The 24,246-nt window shown below is 43.1% G+C and overlaps 1 protein-coding gene and 1 non-coding gene across 2 annotated transcripts in view; one reads left to right on the forward strand and one right to left on the reverse strand.

Annotated features, from left to right (window-relative positions):
- Positions 1-8,097: 8,097 nt before the first annotated feature.
- Positions 8,098-24,246, reverse strand: part of AUP1 (AUP1 lipid droplet regulating VLDL assembly factor) — a 115,826-nt gene continuing 99,677 nt past the window's right edge. The window contains exon 12 of the mRNA XM_030190873.1: positions 8,098-9,086. Coding sequence (XP_030046733.1) covers positions 9,038-9,086 — 49 coding nt within the window. The 3' untranslated portion in view covers positions 8,098-9,037. The remainder of the gene's footprint in view (positions 9,087-24,246) is intronic.
- On the forward strand, positions 22,717-22,783 carry LOC115463945. Its single transcript, XR_003941200.1, has one exon. It is a non-coding gene; the product is annotated as a small nucleolar RNA SNORD75 (small nucleolar RNA).

Raw genomic sequence — 24,246 nt, forward strand, 5'->3', positions numbered from 1 at the left:
CCTGTTGAGATCGAGAACTGGATGGTATGAGCCCTCTTTCTTTATAACCACAAAATAAATGGAGTAACGACCTGTCCGCCATGCCTTGGGAGGGACTGGAACACGGCCCCCAAGTTCAGCAATGACTATCAAGTAGAACAAATCGCTGCTCACTTGCACGAGGTCCCGCATGGGGACTCCAAGAAAAACATCTGTGATTTCTAATTTGTAGCAGTCTCAAATAATGTCTAGGACCCACTGGTCCGTGGTAATGTGGCTGGATCAGAGCCAAGGAGGGCACCCCATCACTGGGAAGGATGAGAATTGGAAGGGGTTCAGACTGGTGCAGCCGGAGCCCACTTGTCCACCTGAAAGGACTGCCTGTTATGACAGTGAGATCGCCGATTCACTATGGGCCATCCCAGACGATATTAGTCTGCATCTTTGAAGCGTGGGTGAGACTGGCCTGCCAGAGAGGAGGGCTTCGTCTTATCCTCCGGAAGGCGCAGTCTTAGAATCACCGAGGTCCTTGACCAGCTTCTCCAAATCCTCCCCAAACAACTTGCTCTGAAAGGGGAGTTTCACAAGCTGTTGCTTAGAGGCGGCATCCACCACCCAGTGGTGCAACCACAGCCACTGATGAGCTGTGACTGCCAAAGACATCTGCTTAGCAGAGGCCTGTAACAAGTCATACAAAGAATCTGCTAGATACTCCAGCCCCTTAACCACATCCGGCAATTCGACAGGAGGCTGACCACCAGAGTCTTGGAAGGAATCCGTAACTGAAGCACCCAGCTCATACAGCAGATGCCTAAAATGACTGTCCAAAAAATAAGGAATAAAAATTAAAAATGAAAATAGGTGTCATACCTTCGCCAAATGAATAATGTATATAAAATCACTACTGTCCAGACTAACAGAATGTGGAGATGCACAATATACTGAATGTATGTGAGAAACATCTAATGGAATGAGCTGGTTTTTTCCAATCTATTATACACCACAAGTGAGTAACCTTTTATTGCATAATCTTCTTCATATTGCTATTTATTTTTGTTTTTACTTATTTTTTAATTTTTCAATATTATGATCTTTTATCATTGCTGGTTTGATATATTTAGTGTTTGATTACATTCATATTTTTAGGTTTTCCATTTTTAGAGTTGCTCCTTTCAGAAGGTTTCAAATTAGGTATGTGTCCACCACTCCATTCTTATTTAATATGTTACACACTATTTTCACATATTTATATATGTTCAAGGTCTAATGCTGTATGTCAGTGCCCTTGCTTTGCTGTTTTATACATGTTTATATAGATATTTATTATTTATTATATATATGTTGGTAATCGTATACATGCTTATATTTATACATTTTTAAAATACATAAGCGTTTTTTGGGATGGGATTATTTATTTGTATTAAGTGGTCCTTTCTATGTACACCACATATTTATTCATGTTTAGATTTTACATACATGTATGTATAACATTTTATCATCATTTTATACATTATCTATTTGTTCATGAATATATGAGAAACTATGGTGGTATGTTGTTTTTATATTTTAAGTATGTTGTTTCTATATTTTAAATTTGATGTTTTATTTATTTTAATTCAATCTGTTTATTGTAGCCCCTGACGCAGCCCTTGGTAGGCGAAACACGGCCTGTTCGGGCAATTTGTTTATATACTGTATCTTCAATAAAATCTTTCTGATGTTATATTGATCTGCTGGCTTCTTTTTCCATAGCAACTACAGACAGCCACCTGCAGGGAAAGTGCAGACACCTCCAGTGCTGTCTCCAGCTCCAAATCCTGGACATCCTTCAATGCAATGCCACCTTCCATCGATAGGGTAGTCTTTTTGGTGACTGCTGCCGCCAATGCATCCACCATAAGCAAACAGTTTTTCCAGCTCTGTTGGGGTAAGCGGGTACAGACGCACCATGGCCTTCGCCATCCATAGGGTAGCGTCTGGCATAGCTCACTGTGAAGAAATTATCTCATGCACCAGAAAAAGACCTCAGGGGTCTCCAGGCCATCTTAGGATTTGAGGAGGCTGGTGTAGCAGGCTCAGAATAATCAATATTGAGGACCTTAAAAGCCTTCATGATAAAAGAAGCAAGCTCGTCAATATGGAAGACTCACACTGTGGTGGGGTCATCGGACTCCTCCGGAGGGAACTTCCCCTCCTCCAAATCCTCCTGCCCCAGTGCCGCAGGAGACTGTCTAGCGAGAACCCCCTTCCGAAAAATACTGGGGCAGGGGAAACAGAGACTCCACCTCAGTCACAATAGCGCCTCTTCAGGGCGGGGTTCATAGAAGATGGACCTGCAGATAAGGCTGCCTGCTCCAGAGAACTCAAAAAGGCACTGCTTATGCCATGCCCCGAAGTTTTCAGAAGGTAAGCCTTATGTTAGAAGGAGCATAAACTCTGGGGAGAAGGGCTCGGAACACTCCCTCCCTCTCCCCCCCCCCCCCCCCGATGTGAGGGTAGTCCTCCAAGGATGGACCAGAAGTTCAAACACTGGAAGAATGCTGCAAAATGACCGCTGGCAGATTTCAATCTGGAGAAGGGGTGTGTCTCTGCTGCGCAGGAAACTATCACAGCCTCTCGTTACAAGCCTCCCAGACACTGTCTCGATGCTGCTCTTCACTTACCAAAGTGAGAGCAGTGTTTTACAAACTCCGCAGTCATCGACAATAGAGAATGAAAGTGAAACCGGACATCCCGCCCAAAAGCAATAACAAATTTAAAGGCACACAGGCTGACTGTGCAGCTGTTGGGAGCCCTGCGTGTGGGACTTACAGCTGTTGCTAAACTCTCTTCTTTGCCCAAAACTGGAAACCAGTGATCCTCCTGAAGCCAAGCCTGATGCTGCAGCCCATAAAAACCTAGCTGTGGAAAGTTGGGGGGGGTGGGGGGGTGGGGGGGGTTGGTGAGAAAGGAGACAGGGGGGGAAGGGCTGGAGAGAAGATGCAGGGAGGGGGAGGGCGCTGGAGTGACCAGGTGTACTCCCTTAAAGGCGGCACCGTGCAGCCGCCCATCCCTTTAGCTAAGCTGCACTGAGACCAGAACAGGAGCTAGCTAGATGAAGCCAGGAGCATGGGAGACAGCATCTATCTACCTGCTGGAGATACAAAATACTGACTGGCCAAGGAGCATTCCATTCCATAAGGCACTTCTGTTCAGCGCTCTCTACCTCCACCTTCTGGTAGATGGTCACAACCCATTAGTCTCTGGTTTCATCTGCTGCTAGCGGTAAGGGAAAAGCTTTGTCTTATATAATTTGCGGGAAAAATATGTGCCTTTTGAATGCCTTTTTTTCTACAGAGTCTAAATAATCTAAAGCAGAGGTTCTTAACCCAATCCTCAAGTTTTTAAGACATCCACAGTGAATATGCACAAGATAGATTTGCATCCAATGGAGATAGTGCATGCAAATTCATTGTGAGCATTATGTAAACTTGACTGGCTAAGTATGCCTCAAGACCAGGATGAGAAACGCTGGTCTAAAGTCATAGCTTTTAATCTCCTAAAATGGCCTCTTTGACAACAGTCCATTTGAGTCCTAAATTTAGAATAATTACATTACATTTGGGCTTATATCCCACTAACACCTTTTCAGTTCTAAGTGGTTTACAAACATCTGAAAGGGATATAGAGATCAGAACATTCCTCTGAGAATTACAATGGTTGCCTTGGAGACGAGCAGAAATCTAATATAAATATTTCTTAAATAAGAAAGTTTTTTATCTTCTTTTGAAACATGAGATATGATTGTGAAGGAGAAAACGTTCCAGCAATATCTTTCCAAAGTCTAGCTGTTGAACATAAAAAGATTTGTCAAAGAGTGTTAGTCTCTTCTTACATTGAGAAGGGAAAGCGAATTAATTAGCAGCTTTGTCTCCTAGTTCCGGTTGATCTAGCAAATAGCTGGGGATCAATGAGCTAGCAAATAGCTGGGGATCAGTCCCTTATAGTGTTTTAAAAAGGAAGCATGCTAATTTGAAAAATACTCTCGCCTCAATGGGCAGCCAATGTAGTCTGATGTAAAAAGGGGACAGAGATGTCGAATTTTGATAGCCTGAAGATAAGTCTGCTTGCCATATTTTGAATGGTTTGAAGTCTCTTAAAGATCTTTGTGCAGCCCAGGTATATTAAGTTACAGTAATAAAAAGATGAAAGGAACAGCACAGTACCAACCATTCATATCAACTGAGTTCAAGTACTTGAATGGTACGTAGCTTTCTCATTAGGAAGAAACATTTTTTGGCCAAGGTGTTAACTTGTGCCTTCAGGGAAAGAGCACAATCAATTTGAACGCCTAGGGGTTTATTGGTTGGAGAAAGAGTAAAGTCCACGTGATTGATGGTAATCATCTTAGGGATTTGTTCTGGCTTTGAGTGAAAACATAAAAATTTGGCTTTTTTCCATATTGAGTTTTAACTTATGAGCACACATCCATTTTTCTAATAGATTGATACATTGTTGAACCCTAGCTATGTCTATTCTGAAAACTGATTGGATGGGGTTTAACACTGAGATGTCATCAGCGTAGATGTACTGGAGAAAGGCGAAAAAAGGCATTTGTGTCTAACAGTGAACTTAAGGATCGGAGAAAAAACATTGAACAGCACAAGAGAAAGAAGGGTGCCCTATGGGATCCCACACCTGTTACTCCAGTTTAGGGATAAGTCTGTGTTCACTTTGACCCTATACGACCTACTTTCCAAGAAGTCTCTGAACCACTTTAGAACATTTCCTGTGATTCCCATTTCCTTGAGGTTCCATAGTAGGAGAGTATGGTCCACTAGGCTGAACACTGAGGATAGATCAAATTGGATTAGCAATGAGCTTTTTCTTTCACTTAACAATAGTCGGACATGGTCTAACATGACCCTGTATGACCTACTTTCCAAGAAGTCTCTAAACCACTTTAAAACATTTCCTGCGATTCTCATTTCCTCGAGGTTCCATAGTAGGAGAGTATGGTCTACTAGGCTGAACGCTGAAGACAGATCAAATTGGAGCAGCAATGTGCTTTTTCCTTCACTTAACAGTAATCGGATATGGTCTAACATGGAGCTCAAAATTGTTTCTGTGCTAAAAAGTCCACAGAATCTGGATTGAGATGCTGGAAGAAGAGCATGCAAATCCAAGTAGCGATTGAGTTGTAAAGCCACCATTCCCTCCATTAATTTAGTAAAGAATGGAATGAAGGCCACTGGCCTATAGTTGGAAACCATTTGTCTAGGTTGGTTGGGGTCTTTTGGTATTGGTGTAATAATGATTTCGGTCAAGCTTTGAGGAAAGATTCCGTGTGACAGTTGCTGTTCAATCCATGAGAGAACAGATGGGGTCGTGTTCATTAAGAAGGAAGAGCAGATATCTAATATGCAATAGGAGGGAGCATACTTTGAGAATAGTTTGGTAAAGGTAGGCCACTGTGTAGTATCAAATTCTTTCCAGGCTCTATTTGCAGGGATGCCTTCTTTAGGAGACAGGGTCGCCAGTGAATCAAAATCTTAGTCAGTGGTAGAGGAGAGACCAACTCTAAGGTTAGTAACCTTGTCCTGGAAATATATCTAAGCTTAGTAACCTCGTCTTGGAAATATATGGCTAGTTGCTTTGCCGAGGGAAGTTCCTCTTTCGCAAAGTCTTCAGATTTTGAAGGTGTAGTAAGGGAATTGACAATGAAGAACAGTTGTTTTGTATTACATCCCCCTTTTTGAATCAGCTTCAAATAATATATTTTTTTCCTGGATAAAATAGTAGCTTTTTTTGTAGATATGGACTGCTGCTCGCCAATTGGCCCTAGATAGATTGGATTTGTCTTTAATCCATTTGCGTTCCAAGATTTCTGCATTCACATTTTAGCTTCAATAGATCTGGAGTGAACCATCTATCACTCTTCCGTACCAACTTAGTTTCGGAACGGAGAGGTGCTATTTCATCCAGAATCTCAAGACCAACTTTAGGCCAGTCAATTTCCAAATTGAATATTCTATCTTCAGGCAGTCTTAGTAGTACAGCATCCCAGAAAGTATTGTGTTCTGTTCTCCCTCTAGATGTAACATGGTGTTGTAGATTGGAAATTTTCTTAAAGTGGTTCCAGTTAATTGTAAAAGAACATTTATAGTAATCAGATCATAATGATTCTTCTGAACAAACGTCTGTCAGTCTAATAGTAGGAAACTTGAATCTAGATTCAGTAATCTAACATTTAGAAGCTAGGAAAGCAGGAGGTAACGAGGGTAGATTTAAGGCAGGGAAAAAAACAAACAAACTGATAATGGCTTAACAAATTTTCAGGACTAGGTAGCTAACTTCACAGGCTTTAATTTAGGTGAATTTTCAGGTGAAAAATCAGTGCCCAACTCAGGAACCTACAAATGTAGGACTTATTTCCTCCAATTATCAGTTTCTCTGCTGTCATGTTTCATAAGCATTATCTATATAAATAAAATCCCCCCTCAGACGTTCTGAAGCTCACTCCATCTGTCCTGAACTCCTGTCCTCCTGGTAGGCTATTCGGACTACTCACCCTCAGTCTCAGCCACGCCCATCTGGGCCGTAGACCACACCCCATCTGCACATAAAAAGCACCCTCAACATTCTAAAGCACACTCTGAGGCTTCAACAGTTCGTATGTTCGAAGCTCTGTAACCATTTTTAAGCACACTACATCTCTGCCCCGCCCTGACCTATCAGAGAAGGGAGGAGTGTCACAGCTGCACCGCTCTGACCTATCAAAGGGAACTGAAACAGGAAAAGGGAGGAGCGTCACACCGAATGACAGACCTATCAGAGGGAAGTCAAAAAGAAGAAGGGAGGAGCATCAGAGGCCAAGGGGACGGCCGTATCTACGTCTCATAGGTTTCCTTGCTTTCTTTTCAGTGTATTGCAGCTGCAGCCACTTAGGTAAGTCTAGCAAGCCTGTCAGCTACTGAATACAGAAAGCAAAAGATAGCATGTGGGAACTTACTCCATTTTGTTCTCTGGAATGCAGTGATTATTATACAAATGGTCTTGCTTTCATTATTTTGGTAGGGGCTGCCTTCATGACTGTCCACAGTCCCCCCAGTCCTGACACCTGACAGGGGGGACAGGGAAGGACACTCACTGTCTCACATAAGCACTCGCACACACTCATTCTCACATACACACACGCTCTCTCACAGACACACTCACACCTGCACATTCTCACTCTCACACAGTCACTCTCACAGACACGCTCTCTAACATACACACTCCGCGCAAAACCTTGCTAGCGCCCGTTTCATTTCAGCCAGAAACGGGTCTTTTTTACTAGTTGCATCATAAAAGGCAGGAAAACCAAATCATTAGACTAAGTTCACTTTTACAATGCACTTGTTACCAAAATATGACCTTAGTAAATAAAGCATATTCAGATTATTCTCAACAGTAGATATGGAGCCACCTTTTGATTTGAAATAAAGATGTTTAAAAACAGCAGAACAGTGCGAGCATACACAGCTGAACCAAATCACTATCAGTGACAGTTTCTATCTTCAAGGCACACGGAGTACTTTACCGACTCATAACACAGCTCGAGTCTAGCAGACAAGCACCCATGTAGGGCGATAGTTACCCCTAATACATGGGAAAGTCATAACAGAGCTACAATGGGGAATTTATTCTTTTTATGTTAAATTATGACCTGTGTTCACAATAGCCCATTACAACAGGTAAGACACCTCAAATTTGCCTCTCAAAGCACTTTATGAAAAGTTAGAAAAACAAAACATCAACAGGATTAGTAATTAGGTCTGTGTCAAACCTCTTGAGCCCCCTCTGGAGGATATCTACACCATACCATTTCTAAACAGGCACATCAGGACAGTTTAACCAGAAAGAACATAGTTTGCTGTAAATATTCACATCTGCAGGTGTCTTCTTTAGAGAATTTCTCAGCTACAGAAGTAGGTTCTCTCCATTTCTCTCCTTAGATGGAGGGTTGTCAACCTGAATTTTTCAGAATCCAAAATATATTGACCACAAAGCTTCCGGATCAAGAAAATAATCAAATAATTTGGAGGGGTGGTGAGAAGTAAAATGCAACAAAATGAAGAAGAAAACTAGAGAAATCTGGAAAAATTACACAACTGGAAAGTTTATTGCACCCACATTTCCCCATAGCCTCATTTAGCAGTGGCTAATTTAATGCACATCTGCAATTTTGGTAATGGTTCCATATTAGACTTTGATGTGCAAAATATTCACAATGATGAATGTAAAATTTATATAGCACCTTTCATCCAACCTGGATTCAATGCTTGGTACAATCATATGACTTCAGGAATAACATGAAGCTTTTAAAGTAGATGTCACCAGCAGCTTATTCCAAAGAGCACTGCATGACATTTGACAGAGTCAAGAAGAGGGCCATTAAGTATTATTCTGTTCTTATTTATGAACTGAGGCACTAAGACATGAAATGACTTGAAGGTAAGAGTGCACATTAACTAAATATGAAACAAGATGCCACTGCTGCCCCCCTCTCCCAGCCCATTCCAAACTTATCAGACTCATTATAGCAGGAATCAATCAGCAAAAGCAAAGTTACTTGATTCTGAAGGAAAATAATGTATTAAGTAGTCCCAAGTGTGTTTTTACTTAGGCCTGAAATACAAAGTACTTATATTTGAGACAAAAAAAAAAGGGCACTGGGAGTCTCGTATTGTATTTTGTATATCTAAAGTTTCCCCACCCTTTACTAAAAGTAATCACAGATCTCTGAACAAGCTGAAGTTAATTGTGAAACCAAAAATTTCATGCATAATTGCCATGCAGACATCCAGGTCCAAAGAGCAGCTTGTCAGGCACAAGACAAAGTCCTCCTCCCTCTCTTGGGTCTGTCCATGCCTTTCAAAGACACAAATATTTGAATAGTTCTCAGAGACCAGAAAGAAGTTCCACGAAAGGCCCCTATCCCCATGTTATTCTCAACCCTAAAATCCACACTGAGCATTTTCGTACTGTATCATCATCAGTTCTAGCCAGGCACGTGGGCTTATGCTGATACACCATGCTACTGGTCTTCCTTTTTTGATGGCAACCCATATTTCTCCAAGTATCTCCTGTAGGTAAGAAAACAAAGTAACATTACTAAACAAAGGCTCAAGCAATGTATCAGTTTGTTGCTCTCTCTAGTGAAAGGAGTAAGTCACAGACTGACACTTCTAGAGGCTAAAACAAGCATTAACATTGCAGCTCCTGTTAGGATTCCTAGAGGTTTAGGTTTTATTTACTTATAACCCGCTTATATCTAAGCAGCATACAAAGTTACATACCGAAAAAAAAGAAAACAGGTATAAAAACTTCTTAAATATCATAAAAGCAAATATGTACTGTATACAACACAGCCATACATAACTGTTACACAAATTTTCCATCTTGTATTCAATTTTTCAGTGTCCTACATCATTCAAAAACATAGGTTTGTAATAATCATACTCCTATTCTTAATCTTGTTCCTAGTTATATCTATTGCAACATTCTCTAATTTGTATTAGTACCGTAAGTTTTAACAAACCAATGACGCGTCAAAATTTTCCTGTCTGTTCTTATATTCTTGGTTCAACAATTGAAGTAGCATTTATAAGTTTTCTCATAAAGCACTTTTTTTAAGGTTGGAATACAAGCTAGCAGATGCCTCAGATCTAAGAGTGAGCAGATTGCAACCCAGATCTTTAGAACGGCAACAAATGTGCTGATTCATTTATCGCTTTATATATTAAAAACAATAATTTAAACAAAATTTTTTCATCAAATGGCAACCATTACAAAACAGGTTTAATATGCTGAAATCATGAACATCCAGAAATGGGTTGAGCTGCAGTATTTTGAATAACTTGTAAAGAACGCAATTTGTAGCAGGTAAACCTAGATACAAAGTTACAATAATCTTTGAATTCCACTGCACACCCGATATGGACAGTGTGTGTACTTAACTTCAGAGCCACTGTAAAGCACGGAATGGTCTTAATTGTCTCCTTTGGTTGTCAGGTAAACAAACAAGAATGTACTGGATTCTGATAAAAATTAGGGCTGTATTTCAATGAAAAATTTTTAAATCACAATTAAAAGTATTTTATTGATTTCCCACTGCAGCTCCTTGCAACTCTGGGCAAGTCACTTAACCGTCCATTGCCCAGGTACAAAATTAGTACTTTACATAATATAAACTGCTTTGATTGTAATCAGAGAAAGCATAGTAGGCTCACCTGTAGCAGGTGTTCTCTGATACTCAGGATAATGCAGACACACATGGTTGCGGTCTCTGCGAGCAGCCTGTTTGGACATGTTCCTCTTGCTTGACAGTGTAAGAATTCAGCCAATCAGATCAATCAGGTGCCTTTCCGCCTCGCCAAGAAGTTGGACGGTCTTGAAACTGTCTGTGATGAAACTTGATAAAGGGGTCAGAGGGCAGGGAGTGTGTATGCATTATCCTGAGTGTCACAGAGAATACCTGCTACAGGTGAGCAATTATGCTTTCTCCATGACTTCCAAGCTGAGGGTTGCAGATGTATAAACAGAGTAATGGTAACCCAGAAAAAAGTCAGAAAAGGTGGTGGAGTCACTGTTTAGAAGAATAAGAACTGAGGAATGGCATGTCCAGAACTTGCATCATTTCTTGTAGCAGTGTCAATGCAATAATGTTGAGTAAAAAGCATGAAGCATGGACCACGTAGCAGCTTTGCAAATATCCAGCAGAGGTACACCACAAAAGTGTGCAGTGGAAGTAGCAATAGCACTTACAAAGTGAGGTCCAAGACGACTTGGAGGGTAAAGATGGACTTGCTTGTAGCAAAAGGTAATGCAGTCAGCTAAGATAAGGTTGTTTTGAATGCAGATAAACCTAGAGAATGAGATTGATAGGAAAGGAAAAGCTATGATGGCTTTCTGAAACAGTTTGTTCTGTCCAGATAAAGAAGTAATGTTCTTTTGCAATCTGAGGTATGTAGCTGCTCTTCTGCTGGTTGAGAGTGAGGCTTTGAGGAAAATACTGGAAGTACGTCTTGATTAAGAAAAAATGCAGTCACACTTTAGGGAGAGTTTGAGGTGGGTACTGAATACAACCTTTGAAGGGAAGAAGTGAAGATAAGGAGGGTAATGGACTAAGGTCTGAAGTCCACTAATTCTTCGGGCAGAAGTGATGGCCACTAGAAAAAATGTCTTCCACAAAAGAAATTGTAGAGAAGTAGATGCCAAGGGTTCAAATGGAGGCTGTAACAGACAAGATAATACCAAATTAAGATCCCATGAAGGAGGGGCCTGTACAGGAGGTCTGAGGTGAAGTAGTCCTTTGAGGAAATGACGAACTGTAGGAGACAAAAAAAAAAAAGACTTCCCCTGCTGGTCTTTATGATAGAAGCAAATTGCTGCCAGGTGAATTCAGAGATGTGTATTTGAAGCCTGAGTCTGATAGATGCAATAAATAGTCGAGTAATGCTTGTATGGGAATGCAGAAGAGATCAAAATGATTTGACTGAAGCACACCAGATGGTAAACCGCTTCCACTTTGAAGAATATGATTTCGTAGTGGAGGTTTATGAGGTGCTGAGAGAATGTTCTGTAGATGTGAAGGAAAGGTTACAGGTGATGACCCTGGAGCTTCCATACTGTGAGAGCTAAACTGCTGACACTGGGATGTAAAAGTTGACCGTCTTGTTGTAAAAGAAGGTGAGGATAAGAACCCAAATGTAGAGGTTTGTCAGTTTGTGGAACCAGGGGTACCATGCCTGGTGGGGTCAATTCGTAGCAACTAGGATGAGGTTGGGTCATATCTTATATTGCCTTTTGAATAACTTTTGAGATTTGTGGACCTGTGGGTAATGCATAGAAAAGATGAGCTGCCCATGGAATTGTGAATGCATCAATGGACAGACCGTGGTGTGATGGCATTCTGGAGCAGAAGAGGAGACACTTCTTGTCGCTGTTGTGAAGAGATCTATGACAGGAGTACCCCAGGTATGAACAATATTTTGTATTGCTATGAGACACAGGTCCCATTTGTGAGGACGAAGGACTCTAATGGTTGTAGGCTAAGGTGTTCTGAATGCCTGGAATGTATGATGCTATGAGCCATGAGTTCATGGAGAGGAGAGTACTGAAGATGTGGCAAGTCTCTAAGCAAAGAATGAGGGGATTCCATGCCTCCCTGTTTGTTAAGGTAAAACATTGCTACTTGATTGTCTGTACGAAGGAGGATAGTTTTCCCCCGTTGAAGCTGTTAGGTGGCTTTGATTGCATAGAAGACTCCAGGATGTTGATGTGAAGCATTTGTTTTGTAAGAGACCAAGTTCCTTGAATGGAACAGTTTAGTAGATGAGCTCCCCAAGTTACGGGAGAGGCATCTGTTGTAAGTATGATATTGGAAAGAAGAGGTTTGAATGGAGCTCCTTGAGAGAGATTGGGTGGGTGAAGCCACAAAAGAAGAGCTGTTTGGGAGAAAAGGATGATGTGTCACAAGTTATGACTGACCTGATCCCACTGTTTGAGGCACCATTGAACGGGTCTCTTAAAACGTGTGACAGTGACAACTGCTGTTGTAGCTGACGTGACCTAAAAGATGAAGAAGAGTTCTTGCTGTACATGTTCGTGCTGGCAAGAGTTGTGAAGCTAGCTGATGAACTGTTTGAGCACGGAGAAAAGGTAGAATGCTTGAGCCTGTGTTGAGTCTGAATAGTTTGAGAAGGAAAGAGGACTGATTTTTCTTCGTTGATGATGAATCCCAATCCTTGAAGAGTAGAAATGGTTAGATGGAGATGTTGTAACAGATCCTCTTTGGAGCTTCCAGGAATAAGTCAGTAAGTAAGGAAAGAAAAACTGCTACCACTGCCAGGCATCTGGTGAACACCCTAGGTGCGGACAAAAGTTCGAATGACAGGACCTTGTACTGGAAACGTCGGTTGTCAAAAGTAAAGCAAAGGTACTTCCAGTGGCTGTGATGTATTCGGATACGAGCATAAGTGTCCTTGAGATCCAATGTTACCAGCCAAGCACTTGGAGGAAGAAGCAGAAGTATTAACTGTAAGGAGTGCATTCAAAATTTATCCTTTTGAGAAAAAGATTTCAAGTTCCTGAGATAGAAAATGGGACGGAAGCTGCCCGACTTTCTGGGTATTAGAAAATATTGGGAGGTAAAAACCTTGTGGAGCATCAGGGGATGGGAGAGTGACAGAATCTTTAACCTTGACCTGAAGCATGTAAACAATACGTCTAGCTGCAATAGACAGCAGGAATGCGTGAAGTGGTATCATACAGATCATAGGCATTTCTAATAAGATGAAGCATATCCTCCAGTGTATGCATAAGAGGCTACATCAGGTAAAGGTGAGGAAAGTGATTCCAGAACAGAATACAACTTGGAGTGTTGGTAATGGAGAATTTGAAGTTGTTGGGCTGCTATTCAGGAAGCCAAATTTGCTCCAGAGAAAGTCTCTCTCACAACAGTGTCCAAGGTTTTAGGGTCTTTACCTGGAGGGTATAATGCAGTTGACTTCATGACCAGGTGCTGGTTGAACTTTATATTTAGCAACCAATCATTCTGAGATAGGCTGTTGAGTATAAGGACTTTGCCATATTTTTGCCTACAATCCTTGTAATATAGGATGAATAGGGACATTATTAGAGTCCAGTAGGAGAGCCTACAGGCATTAAAACAGCCTCAAAATCTTTTCTATTCATTGACGCTGCTTCAGAAATCAAAATAAGATCTTTGAGAATGGTCTTAATAAATTTAGAGTAGCTCACAACTTAAGTACATAAGTATTGCCATACTGGGACAGACCAAAGGTCCATCAAGCCGAGCATCCTGTTTCCAACAGTGGCCAATCCAGGTCACAAATATCTGGCAAGATACCAAAAAAGTTCAATACATTTTATGCTGCTTATCCCAGAAATAAGCAGTGGATTTTCCTGAAATCAATTTAATAATGGTCTATGGACTTACATAGTAACATAGTAGATGACGGCAGAAAAAGACCTGCATGGTCCATCCAGTCTGCCCAACAAGATAAACTCATATGTGCTACTTTTTATGTATACCCTACTTTGATTTGTACCTGTCCTCTTCAGGGCACAGACCGTATAAGTCTGCCCAGCACTATCCCTGCCTCCCATCCACCAGCCCCGGCTCCCACCACCGGCTCTGGCACAGACCATATAAGTCTGCCCAGCACTATCCCCACCTCCCACCCACCAGCTCTGCCACCCAATCTCGGCTAAGCTCCTGAGGATCCATTCCTTCTTCCTTCAGGAAGCAATTCAGACCTTTTTTAAACCCCGCTAAGCTAACCGCCTTTACCACATTCTCTGGCAACGAATTCCAGAGTTTAATTACACATTGAGCAAAGAAACATCTTCTATGATTTGTATTAAATTTACTACTTTGTAGCTTCATCACATGCCCCCTAGTCCTAGTATTTTTGGAAAGAGTAAACAAATGATTCACGTCTACCACTCCACTCATTTTATAGACCTCTATCATATCTCCCCTCAGCCGTCTTTTCTCTAAGCTGAAGAGCCCTTGACACTTCACCCTTTCCTTATAGGGAAGTCGTACCATCCCCTTTATCATTTTCGTTGCCCTTCTCTGTACCTTTTCTAATTCTACTATATCTTTTTTGAGATGTGATGACCAGAATTGAACACAATATTCGATACAAAGGCATTATAACGTCCTCACTTTTGTTTTCCATTCCTTTCCTAATAATACCTAACATTCTATTTGCTTTCTTAGCCACTGCAGCATATTGAGTAGAGGGTTTCAATGCATCATCAACAACGACGTTGAGATCCCTTTCTTGGTCGGTGACTCCTAACGTGGAACCTTGCATTACGTAGCTATAGTTCGGGTTCCTCTTTCCCACAGGCATCACTTTGCACTTGCTCACACTAAATGTCACCTGCCATTTAGACGCCCAGTCTCCCAGTCTTGTAAGGTCCTCTAGTAATTTTTCACAATCCTCTCGCGATTTAACAACTTTGAAAAACTTTGTGTCATCAGCAAATTTAATTACCTCACTAGTTACTCCCATCTCTAGATCATTTCTAAATATGTTAAAAAGCAGCGGTCCCAGCACAGACCCCATGGGGAATCCCACTATCTACCCTTCTGCATTGAGAATACTGACCATTTAACCTTACTCTTTGTTTTCTATCTTTTAACCAGTTTTTAATCCACAATAGAACACTACCTCCTATCCCATGACTCTCCAATTTCTTCTGGAGTCTTTACTACTACTACTACTTAACATTTCTAGAGCGCTACTAGGGTTACACAGCGCTGTACAGTTTAACAAAAAAGGACAGTTCCTGCTCAAAGGAGCTTACAATCCAAAGGACGAAATGTCAAGTTGGGGCAGTCTAGATTTCATGAATAGAGCTATAGTGGTTAGGTGCCAAAGGCGACATTGAAGAGGTGAGCTTTAAGCAAGGATTTGAAGATGGGCAGGGAGGGGGCCTGGCGTATGGGCTCAGGGAGTTTATTCCAAGCATGGGGTGAGGCGAGGCAGAAAGGGCGGAGCCTGGAGTTGGCGGTGGTGGTGAAGGGTACTGAAAGGAGGGATTTGTCTTGAGAGCGGAGGTTACGGGTAGGAACGTAAGGGGAGATGAGGGTAGAGAGGTAAGGAGGGGCTGCAGATCAAGTGCATTTGTAGGTTAGTAGGAGAAGCTTGAAATGTATGCGGTACTTGATCGGAAGCCAGTGAAGTGACTTGAGGAGAGGGGTGATATGAGTATATCGGTCCAGGTGGAAGATAAGACGTGCAGCAGAGTTCTGAACGGACTGAAGGGGGGATAGATGGCAAAGTGGGAGGCCAGTGAGGAGTAGGTTGCAGTAGTCAAGGCGAGAGGTAATGAGTGGACGAGAGTTCGGGTGGTGTGCTCAGATAGGAAAGGGCGAATTTTGCTAATGTTGTAGAGGAAGAAGCAACAGGTCTTGGCTATCTGCTGGATATGCGCAGAGAAGGAGACGGAGGAGTCGAAGATGACTCCGAGGTTGCGGGCAGATGAGACGGGGACGATGAGGGTGTTATCAACTGAGATAGAGAGTGGAGGGAGAGGAGTAGTGGGTTTGGGTGGGAAGACAATAAGCTCGGTCTTGGCCATGTTCAGTTTCAGGTGGCGGTTGGACATCCAGGCAGCAATGTTGGATAAGCAGGCTGATACTTTGGCCTGGGTTTCGGCAGTGATGTCTGGTGTGGAGAGATAAAGCTGGGTGTCATCGGCATAAAGATGATATTGGACACCATGAGATGAGATCAGCGAGCCCATTGAAGAGGTGTAGATTGAAAAAAGAAGGGGTCCAAGTACAGATCCTTGAGGAACTCCAACAGAGAGCGGGATGGGGGTGGAGGAAGAGCCATGAGAATATACTCTGAAGGTACGGTGGGAGAGATAGGAGAACCAGGAGAGGACAGAGCCCTGGAACCCAAATGAGGACAGTGTGGCAAGAAGTAAATTGTGATTGACAGTGTCAAAAGCGGCGGATAGGTCGAGGAGGATGAGGATGGAGTACTGACCTTTGGATTTGAAAGGTACTAATCCGCAAACGAACCTTTTCCGGAGATGGGAAGGCGGTAGAACGAGAGGGCATGAAATGAGATTGAAGGGGGGCAGACTCAAGAAGAATGTCAGGAAGTATTTTTTCACGGAGAGGGTGGTGGATGCTTGGAATGCCCTCCCCCGCGGGAGGTGGTGGAGATGAAAATGGTAACAGAATTCAAACATGCGTGGGATAAACATAAAGGAATTCTGTGCAGAAGGAAGGGATCCTCAGGAGCTTAGCCTAGAATGGATGGCAGAGCTGGTGGTTGGGAGGCGGGGCTAGTGCTGGGCAGACTTATACGGTCTGTGCCAGAGCTGGTGGTGGGAGGCGGGACTGATAGTTGGGAGGCGAGGATAGTGCTGGGCAGACTTATACAGTCTGTGCCAGAGCTGGTGGTGGGAGGCGGGGTTGGTGGTTGGGAGGTGGGGATAGGGCTGGCCAGACTTATACGGTCTGTGCCCTGAAGAGAACAGTACAAATAAAAAAGTAGAACATATGGATTTATCTTCTTGGGCAGACTGGATGGACCGTGCAGGTCTTTTTCTGCCGTCATCTACTATGTTTACTATGTGATTTGGCAAGGAACAGGTCATTGCAGACAGTGCTGTTTCTGTCAAGTGTAGGGGGCGAAAGCCGGATTGAAGCGGATCGAGGATGGCATGAGAGGAGACAAAATCAAGGCAACGGCTGTGAACGGCGCATTCAAGTATACTACTACTTAGCATTTCTATAGCGCTGCTAGGGTTACGCAGCGCTGTACAATTTTAAACAAGGGGAAGGACAGTCCCTGCTCAAGAGAGCTTACAATCTAAAGGTAATCTAAAGGTATCTTGAAGAGGAAGGGTAGGAGGGAAATGGTGCGGTAGTTGGAGGGACAGGTAGGGTCAAGTGATGGTTTTTTGAGGAAAGGTGTGACTACAGCATGCTTGAAGGTGTCAGGGACAGTTGCAGTGGAGAGAGAGAGGTTGAGGATATGACAGATGTGGGGGGTGACAGTAGGAGAGATGGTGTTAAGTAAGTTGGTGTGGATGGGGTCTGAGGAACAGGTAGTACATTTGGAGGAGGAAAGAAGATGGGCGGTTTCCTCTTCAATGATATCAGGAAAAGAGGCGGCGGCGGCCTGGGTTGGTTGGTTGAGGGAGTGGGTTATAGGGTGAAGAGGAGGAGATGGTTTGGTGGTGAATTCGAGATTGATCTTCTGCACCTTGTCGTGGAAGTAGTCAGCCAGTGATTGAGGAGAGTGGGGGGTGGGGGGTGGGAGCGGAGGGCACTTTGAGGAGGGAGTTAAGGGTGGCGAAGAGACAACGAGGGTTTGAGCTGAGGGAATTAGTCAATTGGGTGTAATAGTCCTGTTTGGCGAGGAATAGGGGGACTGGAAGGAGGATAGCATGGATTTGTAGTGAATGAAATCAGTATGGGTGCGGGATTTCCTCCAGAGGCGTTCAGCCGATCGGGCACAGGAGCGAAGGTGTCGGGTGCAAGGGGTCAGCCAAGGCTGGGGATTAGTACGCCTTGTGGGACGGGAGATGGATGGTGCAAGGGCGTCCAGAGCAGAGGAGAGAGTGGCACTGTAAGTGGAGACAGCCTTGTCGACAGACTCGGAGGACATGATGGAAGGGAGGAGATCAGAGATACTAGAGGATAAGGTGGGAGGGTCGACATCCTGGAGATTCCTGGAAGTAGTGGTTAATGTTGGGCGGGACTGAGGGGGAGGGTGATGAAGTGTGAAGGTGATCAGGTAATGGTCAGAGAGAGGAAGAGCTGAGGCGCAGAAATTGGAGGGTGAGCAGGTAGAGGAGAGGACGAGGTCAAGACAGTGGCCAGATTGGTGAGTAGGGGTGGTGGAGCTCAGTTGGAGATTGAAGGAGGAGGTTAGAGTGAGGAACTGAGAAGCGTATGTGTCAGATGGGTTATCAGTGTGTATGTTAAAATCTCCGAGAATGAGGGATGGGGATGAGGGCTCAAGAAAAACGGACAGCCAGGCATCGAAGTCGGTGAGGAAGGAAGAGAGGGACTTATCAGGGGGGCGGTAAATGACTGCAACTCTGAGTGGCAGCGGGTAGAATAGACGGATGGCGTGAACTTCAAAGGATTAGAAGCAGTGAGACTGCGGTAGGAGGAGAGGTTGAAAACTGCAGGAGGGCGAAGTAGTAACCCTACGCCGCCACCGCGGCCAACTGGGAGGGGAGAATGGGAGAAAAGATAACCTCCATGGCATAGGGCCGCGACTGAGGCAGAGTCGTCAAGGGTGAGCCAGGTTTCAGTTAGGGCGAGCAGTTGAAGGGAACGGGAGATGAAGATATCATGGGTGAAGGAAAGTTTGTTGCAGACCGAGCGGGCATTCAACAGGGCCCACGAGAAGAGGAGGGAGGAGGTACTTTGTCAAACACCTTTTGAAAATCCAGATACACAATATCAACTGGCTCGCCTTTATCCACGTTTGTTCACCCCTTCAAAGAAACGTAATAGATTGGTGAGGCAAGATTTCCCTTCACTAGATTCATGTTGGCTCTGTCTCATTAATCTGTGCTTTTGAATATGCTCTGTAATTTTGTTCTTTGTAATAGTCTCTACCATTTTGCCCGGCACCGACATTAGGCTCACCGGTCTATAATTTCCAGGATCTGGAGCTGTATCTGCTTTAGAGGTATGAGGGCCAGGGTTCTGATAGATGATATAGGAGCTGTTTTCCGAGGTTCTAGATAAGAAACTTGGTCAAAAGAGATCCTAGGTCACACAAATGGAGCAGGAGGTGAAAGTAGTGTTGGAAAAGATGCCATTGAAGGAGAATGGATAGTATATTGGTGAGACAGAGGTTGTTGTAAAACGTTTTGGAATAATTACAAGAGCTCTAGAAATGTTAAGTAGTAGTAGTAGAAGCTGCATCTTGTGTAGCCTGAGGAGCTGGAGTGCTGGGAAGGTTACAGAGCTGGCACAGAAATACGAGAAGATATCTGTGGGTCAATAGAAGGAGACAAATGTTTAGACTTACTGGCTGTCAAAGTTTTTTTGTTTTTTTTTTACTGCTAGCTGAGGAGCTGGGTTGGTCTGCACTTGTTGCCTCTTAGAGGTAGACTGTTTTTTGTTTGCTGCAGTATATGTGCAGTACCCTGTGAACTTATTCGGAGCTGACAGAAAAGACGTTTTCACACCAGAAGTACACTTCTTAGAAAGACATAGTTTCGGTGCAGTTGCAGAGTCAGACAAAGTTTGCTTTGAAGACGACCCCTGAGGGGTTACAACGGAGTTGCCAAAACCCTTTAGTACTTGCAATGAGCCCGCAGAGTTCATAAATGAAAGCAAAGTTGATCTGGAACTACCCGGGGTCCTTTGGGATGGCACTTGCTGTTTCCTTATTTCTGAAGAGATGCTTTTCCTTTCCGAGAGGAGTGAACGTCCGCCGCACAGTGTGGAAAAAGAACTGATAGGCTACTAACATCAGCAAGGCACCCAATTGATCTCATTGGCTGAATTCTTATACTGTCAAGCTAGAGGAGCAGGTCCAAACAGGCACCTCGCAGAAACTGCAGCCATTATCCTGAGTCACGGAGAAAGGTAAAATATCAAATCCCATCCCCCTTCCCTTAAGGTCTGATAATCTCCCTCCCACCCACCCCCAGATCCAACATCCCTCCCTTTCATCTTCCCCCATGTCCATTATTTCTCTTCCCTTCCTCCCTCTCTAGCAACACAAACTTGGTGGCAAGTAGTAGCTACTGGAGCTCACCGCCTCTGCCATAGCTTCTACCCTCCCCCCACCATGTGAACTGCATCTGTCCCCTCCCCCCCTTGCCAGTCTACCTTAAAGGGTGCCCTCTGTTGGTCCCCAGCAGTGGCAGCATTGCACATACACTGGTCTGAAGCTTTCCCATCTCCTGACATCACTTCCTGTTTTGGCATGGGCAGGACAGACAGCGTATCTGCAACACTGCCGCTGCCCAACAGAAGACTTCCTTTAAGGAAGGGCAGCAAGTGTGTGTGGAGGGGGAGGGGGGAGAAGAGATATTCGAGTGGGAGAGAGCAGAAGAGATATTTGGAGAAGACGGGAGATGCTGCAATGTGATTAATTTTAATCACAATTAATAATTAATGCATTAATCACAGAATTAACTGTGATAAACTTGCAGCCCTAATAAAAGTACAAACACTGCAAGGCTCTGAATTTCAAGAGTAGTATTGCTGAAGAGGAAGAAATGTTCAGCTGAAGTATAATAGCTTAAGGATTCAGAGCATGGGCACTGTCACACCTTCCTTGGGGGTGGGGAACATCAAACTGGAGTGTAACACATCTTGGTCTTAGGCTTATCAGTTTCTAGCAAATAGGCCAGACTTTAGCCATCTCCTGCATAAAATTTAAAAAAGTGCTCCTCTGGATGAGACAAGGTCTGAGGGAAGACCAAGGGTCTCCTCCTAAGAGGCCATCTGATGCTTCCTCTGACAGACACCCAGGAGTGACCAAAATCAGATACAAAACAGTACTCCTCCAGAGTCGAAGGCTCTGTCCCTGAGCTGGCAGAAAAGATTCAGTGCTAGGAGAAGGCAGAACAATGCCACAATCTCTGCCATACCTACAACATGGTGCTTCACAAGCAGGAATGATTGTACTCTTGATTGCCAGGTACTTGTGGCCTGGAATGGCCACTGTAAGAAACAGGATGCTGGGTTTGATGGACCTTTGGTCTGACCCAGTATAGCAGTGCTTATGTACTTGCAACTATATTCCTGTACAGTGCCTTGCATTTTCACTTCATAAATGAGCTCATTACTCTGTCTGTAGCTCCTCAAGTTGTTCAATGATATAATTTGGTGCAGATGTAGCAGTGCTACATAAGTATATTTTCTATGGAAAACTTGATTACAAGAGAGAGGCCTACAGAACAGAGTAACTGAGAACCAGAAATGGAAGTACTAAATTCTAGCTTCTGACACTGACATTTGGCTAATTACTTTCTCCCTTTGCCTTTTACTCTGGTTGTAAATGGTTTGGGAAGGGACATATTCCTGAATATTTACCACAACTGAACAGCACTGTGAGCACAACTGTGATGGTGCTGCTCTCCGTAAAAGGAATGGTTCTTGCTGTCTTGTTTCCCCCTACTTTTTTCTGCCCGTGGTGTCTTGTTACAGTGCCTGCAAATGACAAACTATATTGGTAGGAACATCTGATTAAATCATATTTACCAACATCTGAGCAGGACTTTGGTGCAGAATTACTTGTGGCCATGTAGGGGGTAATTTTATAACAGGGTGTCTGTTTTTAAGAGTGCAAATAAGTGTCTGCTTAAGCCACTATCTTATGAACACACAGGCACCTAAGTGTCTTTATAAAATACCAGTGTGGCAGAAATTACAAACTGAATCACCCATTGTGCCCCCAGCTATATCTGCTGGCAAAGTATGTGCCTTCATGTCTATGCACATACATTTATGCAGTTTGGCATTAATGGGTCACAAACACACATGACCACATGTACAAAAATGACTTTTTAAAGTTACCCTCTTAGTGTCTGGCAATATTTAAGCTGCAAATAAGGCATGGGTCAGTGTGAAATGCTATGTGTTTATGCTTATGTAGTTACGTGGATGAAGCTAATGTAGGATTATCTGAAGTTTGTCCTTTCTGGCCCCAAAATGCTGTCAACTACCAAGTCTGTGCAGGCATGCAGTATTGTTACCTTTCAGCAATGCTGAGATGATAGGGAGGATACTCAATATTAACTGAATTCAAAAATAGCTCCTTGATCATACTAGTAAGAGTTCCCAACTTTAAGGAAGCTGTTCCTGCCCAGAACAGACCAAATTGATATGCATTGATCAGACAAATTTGGAAATGTAAAACTAATGTGAAAACAGATTAGTTTGGTTTTATTTAATTTTGCTCTTGAAGGCCTATTGTAGGTGTCTGCTGTTTGTTGAATATAAACTGGTAAGTAAAGGTTTTTAATGGTAGAAATACTATTTTAAGACTTGTTGGGGGGGGGGGGGGGGGGGCAGTGGAAAGGGTTGAATATCGCTTTAGTATAAAGCCAGGAATCTAGTAACCTATTTCTCTTTGAATTTATTAAATCATATGAAAGTCATATCAATGTGTGCTTTCCAACAATTAATATTTGGAAAATGGGTGTTACATAAATTGGCTGGTCTTTAGTATGCATAGCCTGTTATGTAGAATTCAAGAGTAGTGGACAGAAAGGATTTCTGAAAATCATGAACACTGAGGCTTCAGAATGAGAACTATAGTTCTGTTTCGGCAAAAATCATTAATATACTTTTTTTTAAACTTGTTTTTTTTCCCTTTAGGTTGTAAATTCCTGGAGCTGTAATCTCATGACCTTCTATTCAGGTTACCTTCCTTTTTATTTTAACTCATGAAATGGAGTAAATTCCTTGTCACTTGAGGTCAATAGGCACGATGTTTATCATAGAATTTTCTCTTTCTGACAGATGCTATACTATAATGGCCAGTTATGGTCGTGACAAGAGGACTCAAACTGGTTGGGCTGTGTTCTATGGACTGGGGCTAGGGAGGGTAGTGGGATAGTGGTAGACGGTATCAGGAATCCTTCTTTCTAGTACTCATTTAAAGGGGTTTTGTACTACAGGATTAATGCTGGTAAGAGTGGTTAAACTAGTGGGATAGTAGTAGATGGTATTAGGAATCCTTCTTTCTAGCACTCATTTAAAGGTGTTTTGTACTACAGGATTAATGCTGGTAAGAGTGGTTAAACTAGAAAAACATTTAGTTGATCCTTTTCAATAAAGTGAAACCATTCACATATTCTAAGTGTGGTAAAAGCTTTGGTTGTAATGTAAATCTCAAAGTGCATCAGAAAGTCCACAGGGGAGAGAAACCATTTGCATGCATAGAATCTTGTAAAAGCTTTGGTCAGAAGGTAAACCTCACAACGCACCAGAGAATACACACAGGAGTGAAACCATTTACACGTCCTGAGTGTGGTAAAAGCTTTGGTTGGAAAGAAAGCCTCACATAGCATCGGAGAATCCACACAGGGATGAAACCATTTACATGCACTGATGAGGTAAAAGCTTCAGTTGCATTGGGACAGGTAATTAGGGAATGTACACTCTTGTTATGAAGTATGGAAAAATAGCACTCTGGTATTTAGATATATGTAATGAGACCTCCTTTTCATCTATAGATCTGAATTCAAAGCCCAGGTTTAATGATAAACAATATGCAAAAGGCCCAGATGTTAGAGAAAGCTTGGCATCAGATAGAATAGTGGAAAAGTGACATCCCAGGAAAGCAATAGGGCATATTTGGGGGCACTGCTCCCAGGTACACATCTCACTGTTGCTCCCTTACCTTGTCTGCTGAGCCTCCCCAAACTCACTACCCCCCAACAGTACCATAGCCCTTACAGGTGAAGGGAGCACCAATATGTGGGTACAGTGGGTTTCTGGTGGGTTTTAGAGGACTCACAGTTTCCTTCACAAGCGTAACCAGTAAGGGGAGGTAGAAGCCTGGGTTAACCTGTCTGCAGTGCACTGCACCACTACTAGACTACTCCAACGACCTGCATGCTATTCTAATTGACCTGAGCATAACATCTGAGGCTGGCAAGTAGTATTTTTAATCAAATGGGATGGGAGGGGGATAGTGACCACTGGGAGAGTAAGGGGAGGTGATCCCTGAGTCCCTCCAGTGGTCATCTGATCATTTG

Source organism: Microcaecilia unicolor, chromosome 2 (genome assembly GCF_901765095.1).
Source record: "Microcaecilia unicolor chromosome 2, aMicUni1.1, whole genome shotgun sequence".
Taxonomy (NCBI): domain Eukaryota; kingdom Metazoa; phylum Chordata; class Amphibia; order Gymnophiona; family Siphonopidae; genus Microcaecilia; species Microcaecilia unicolor.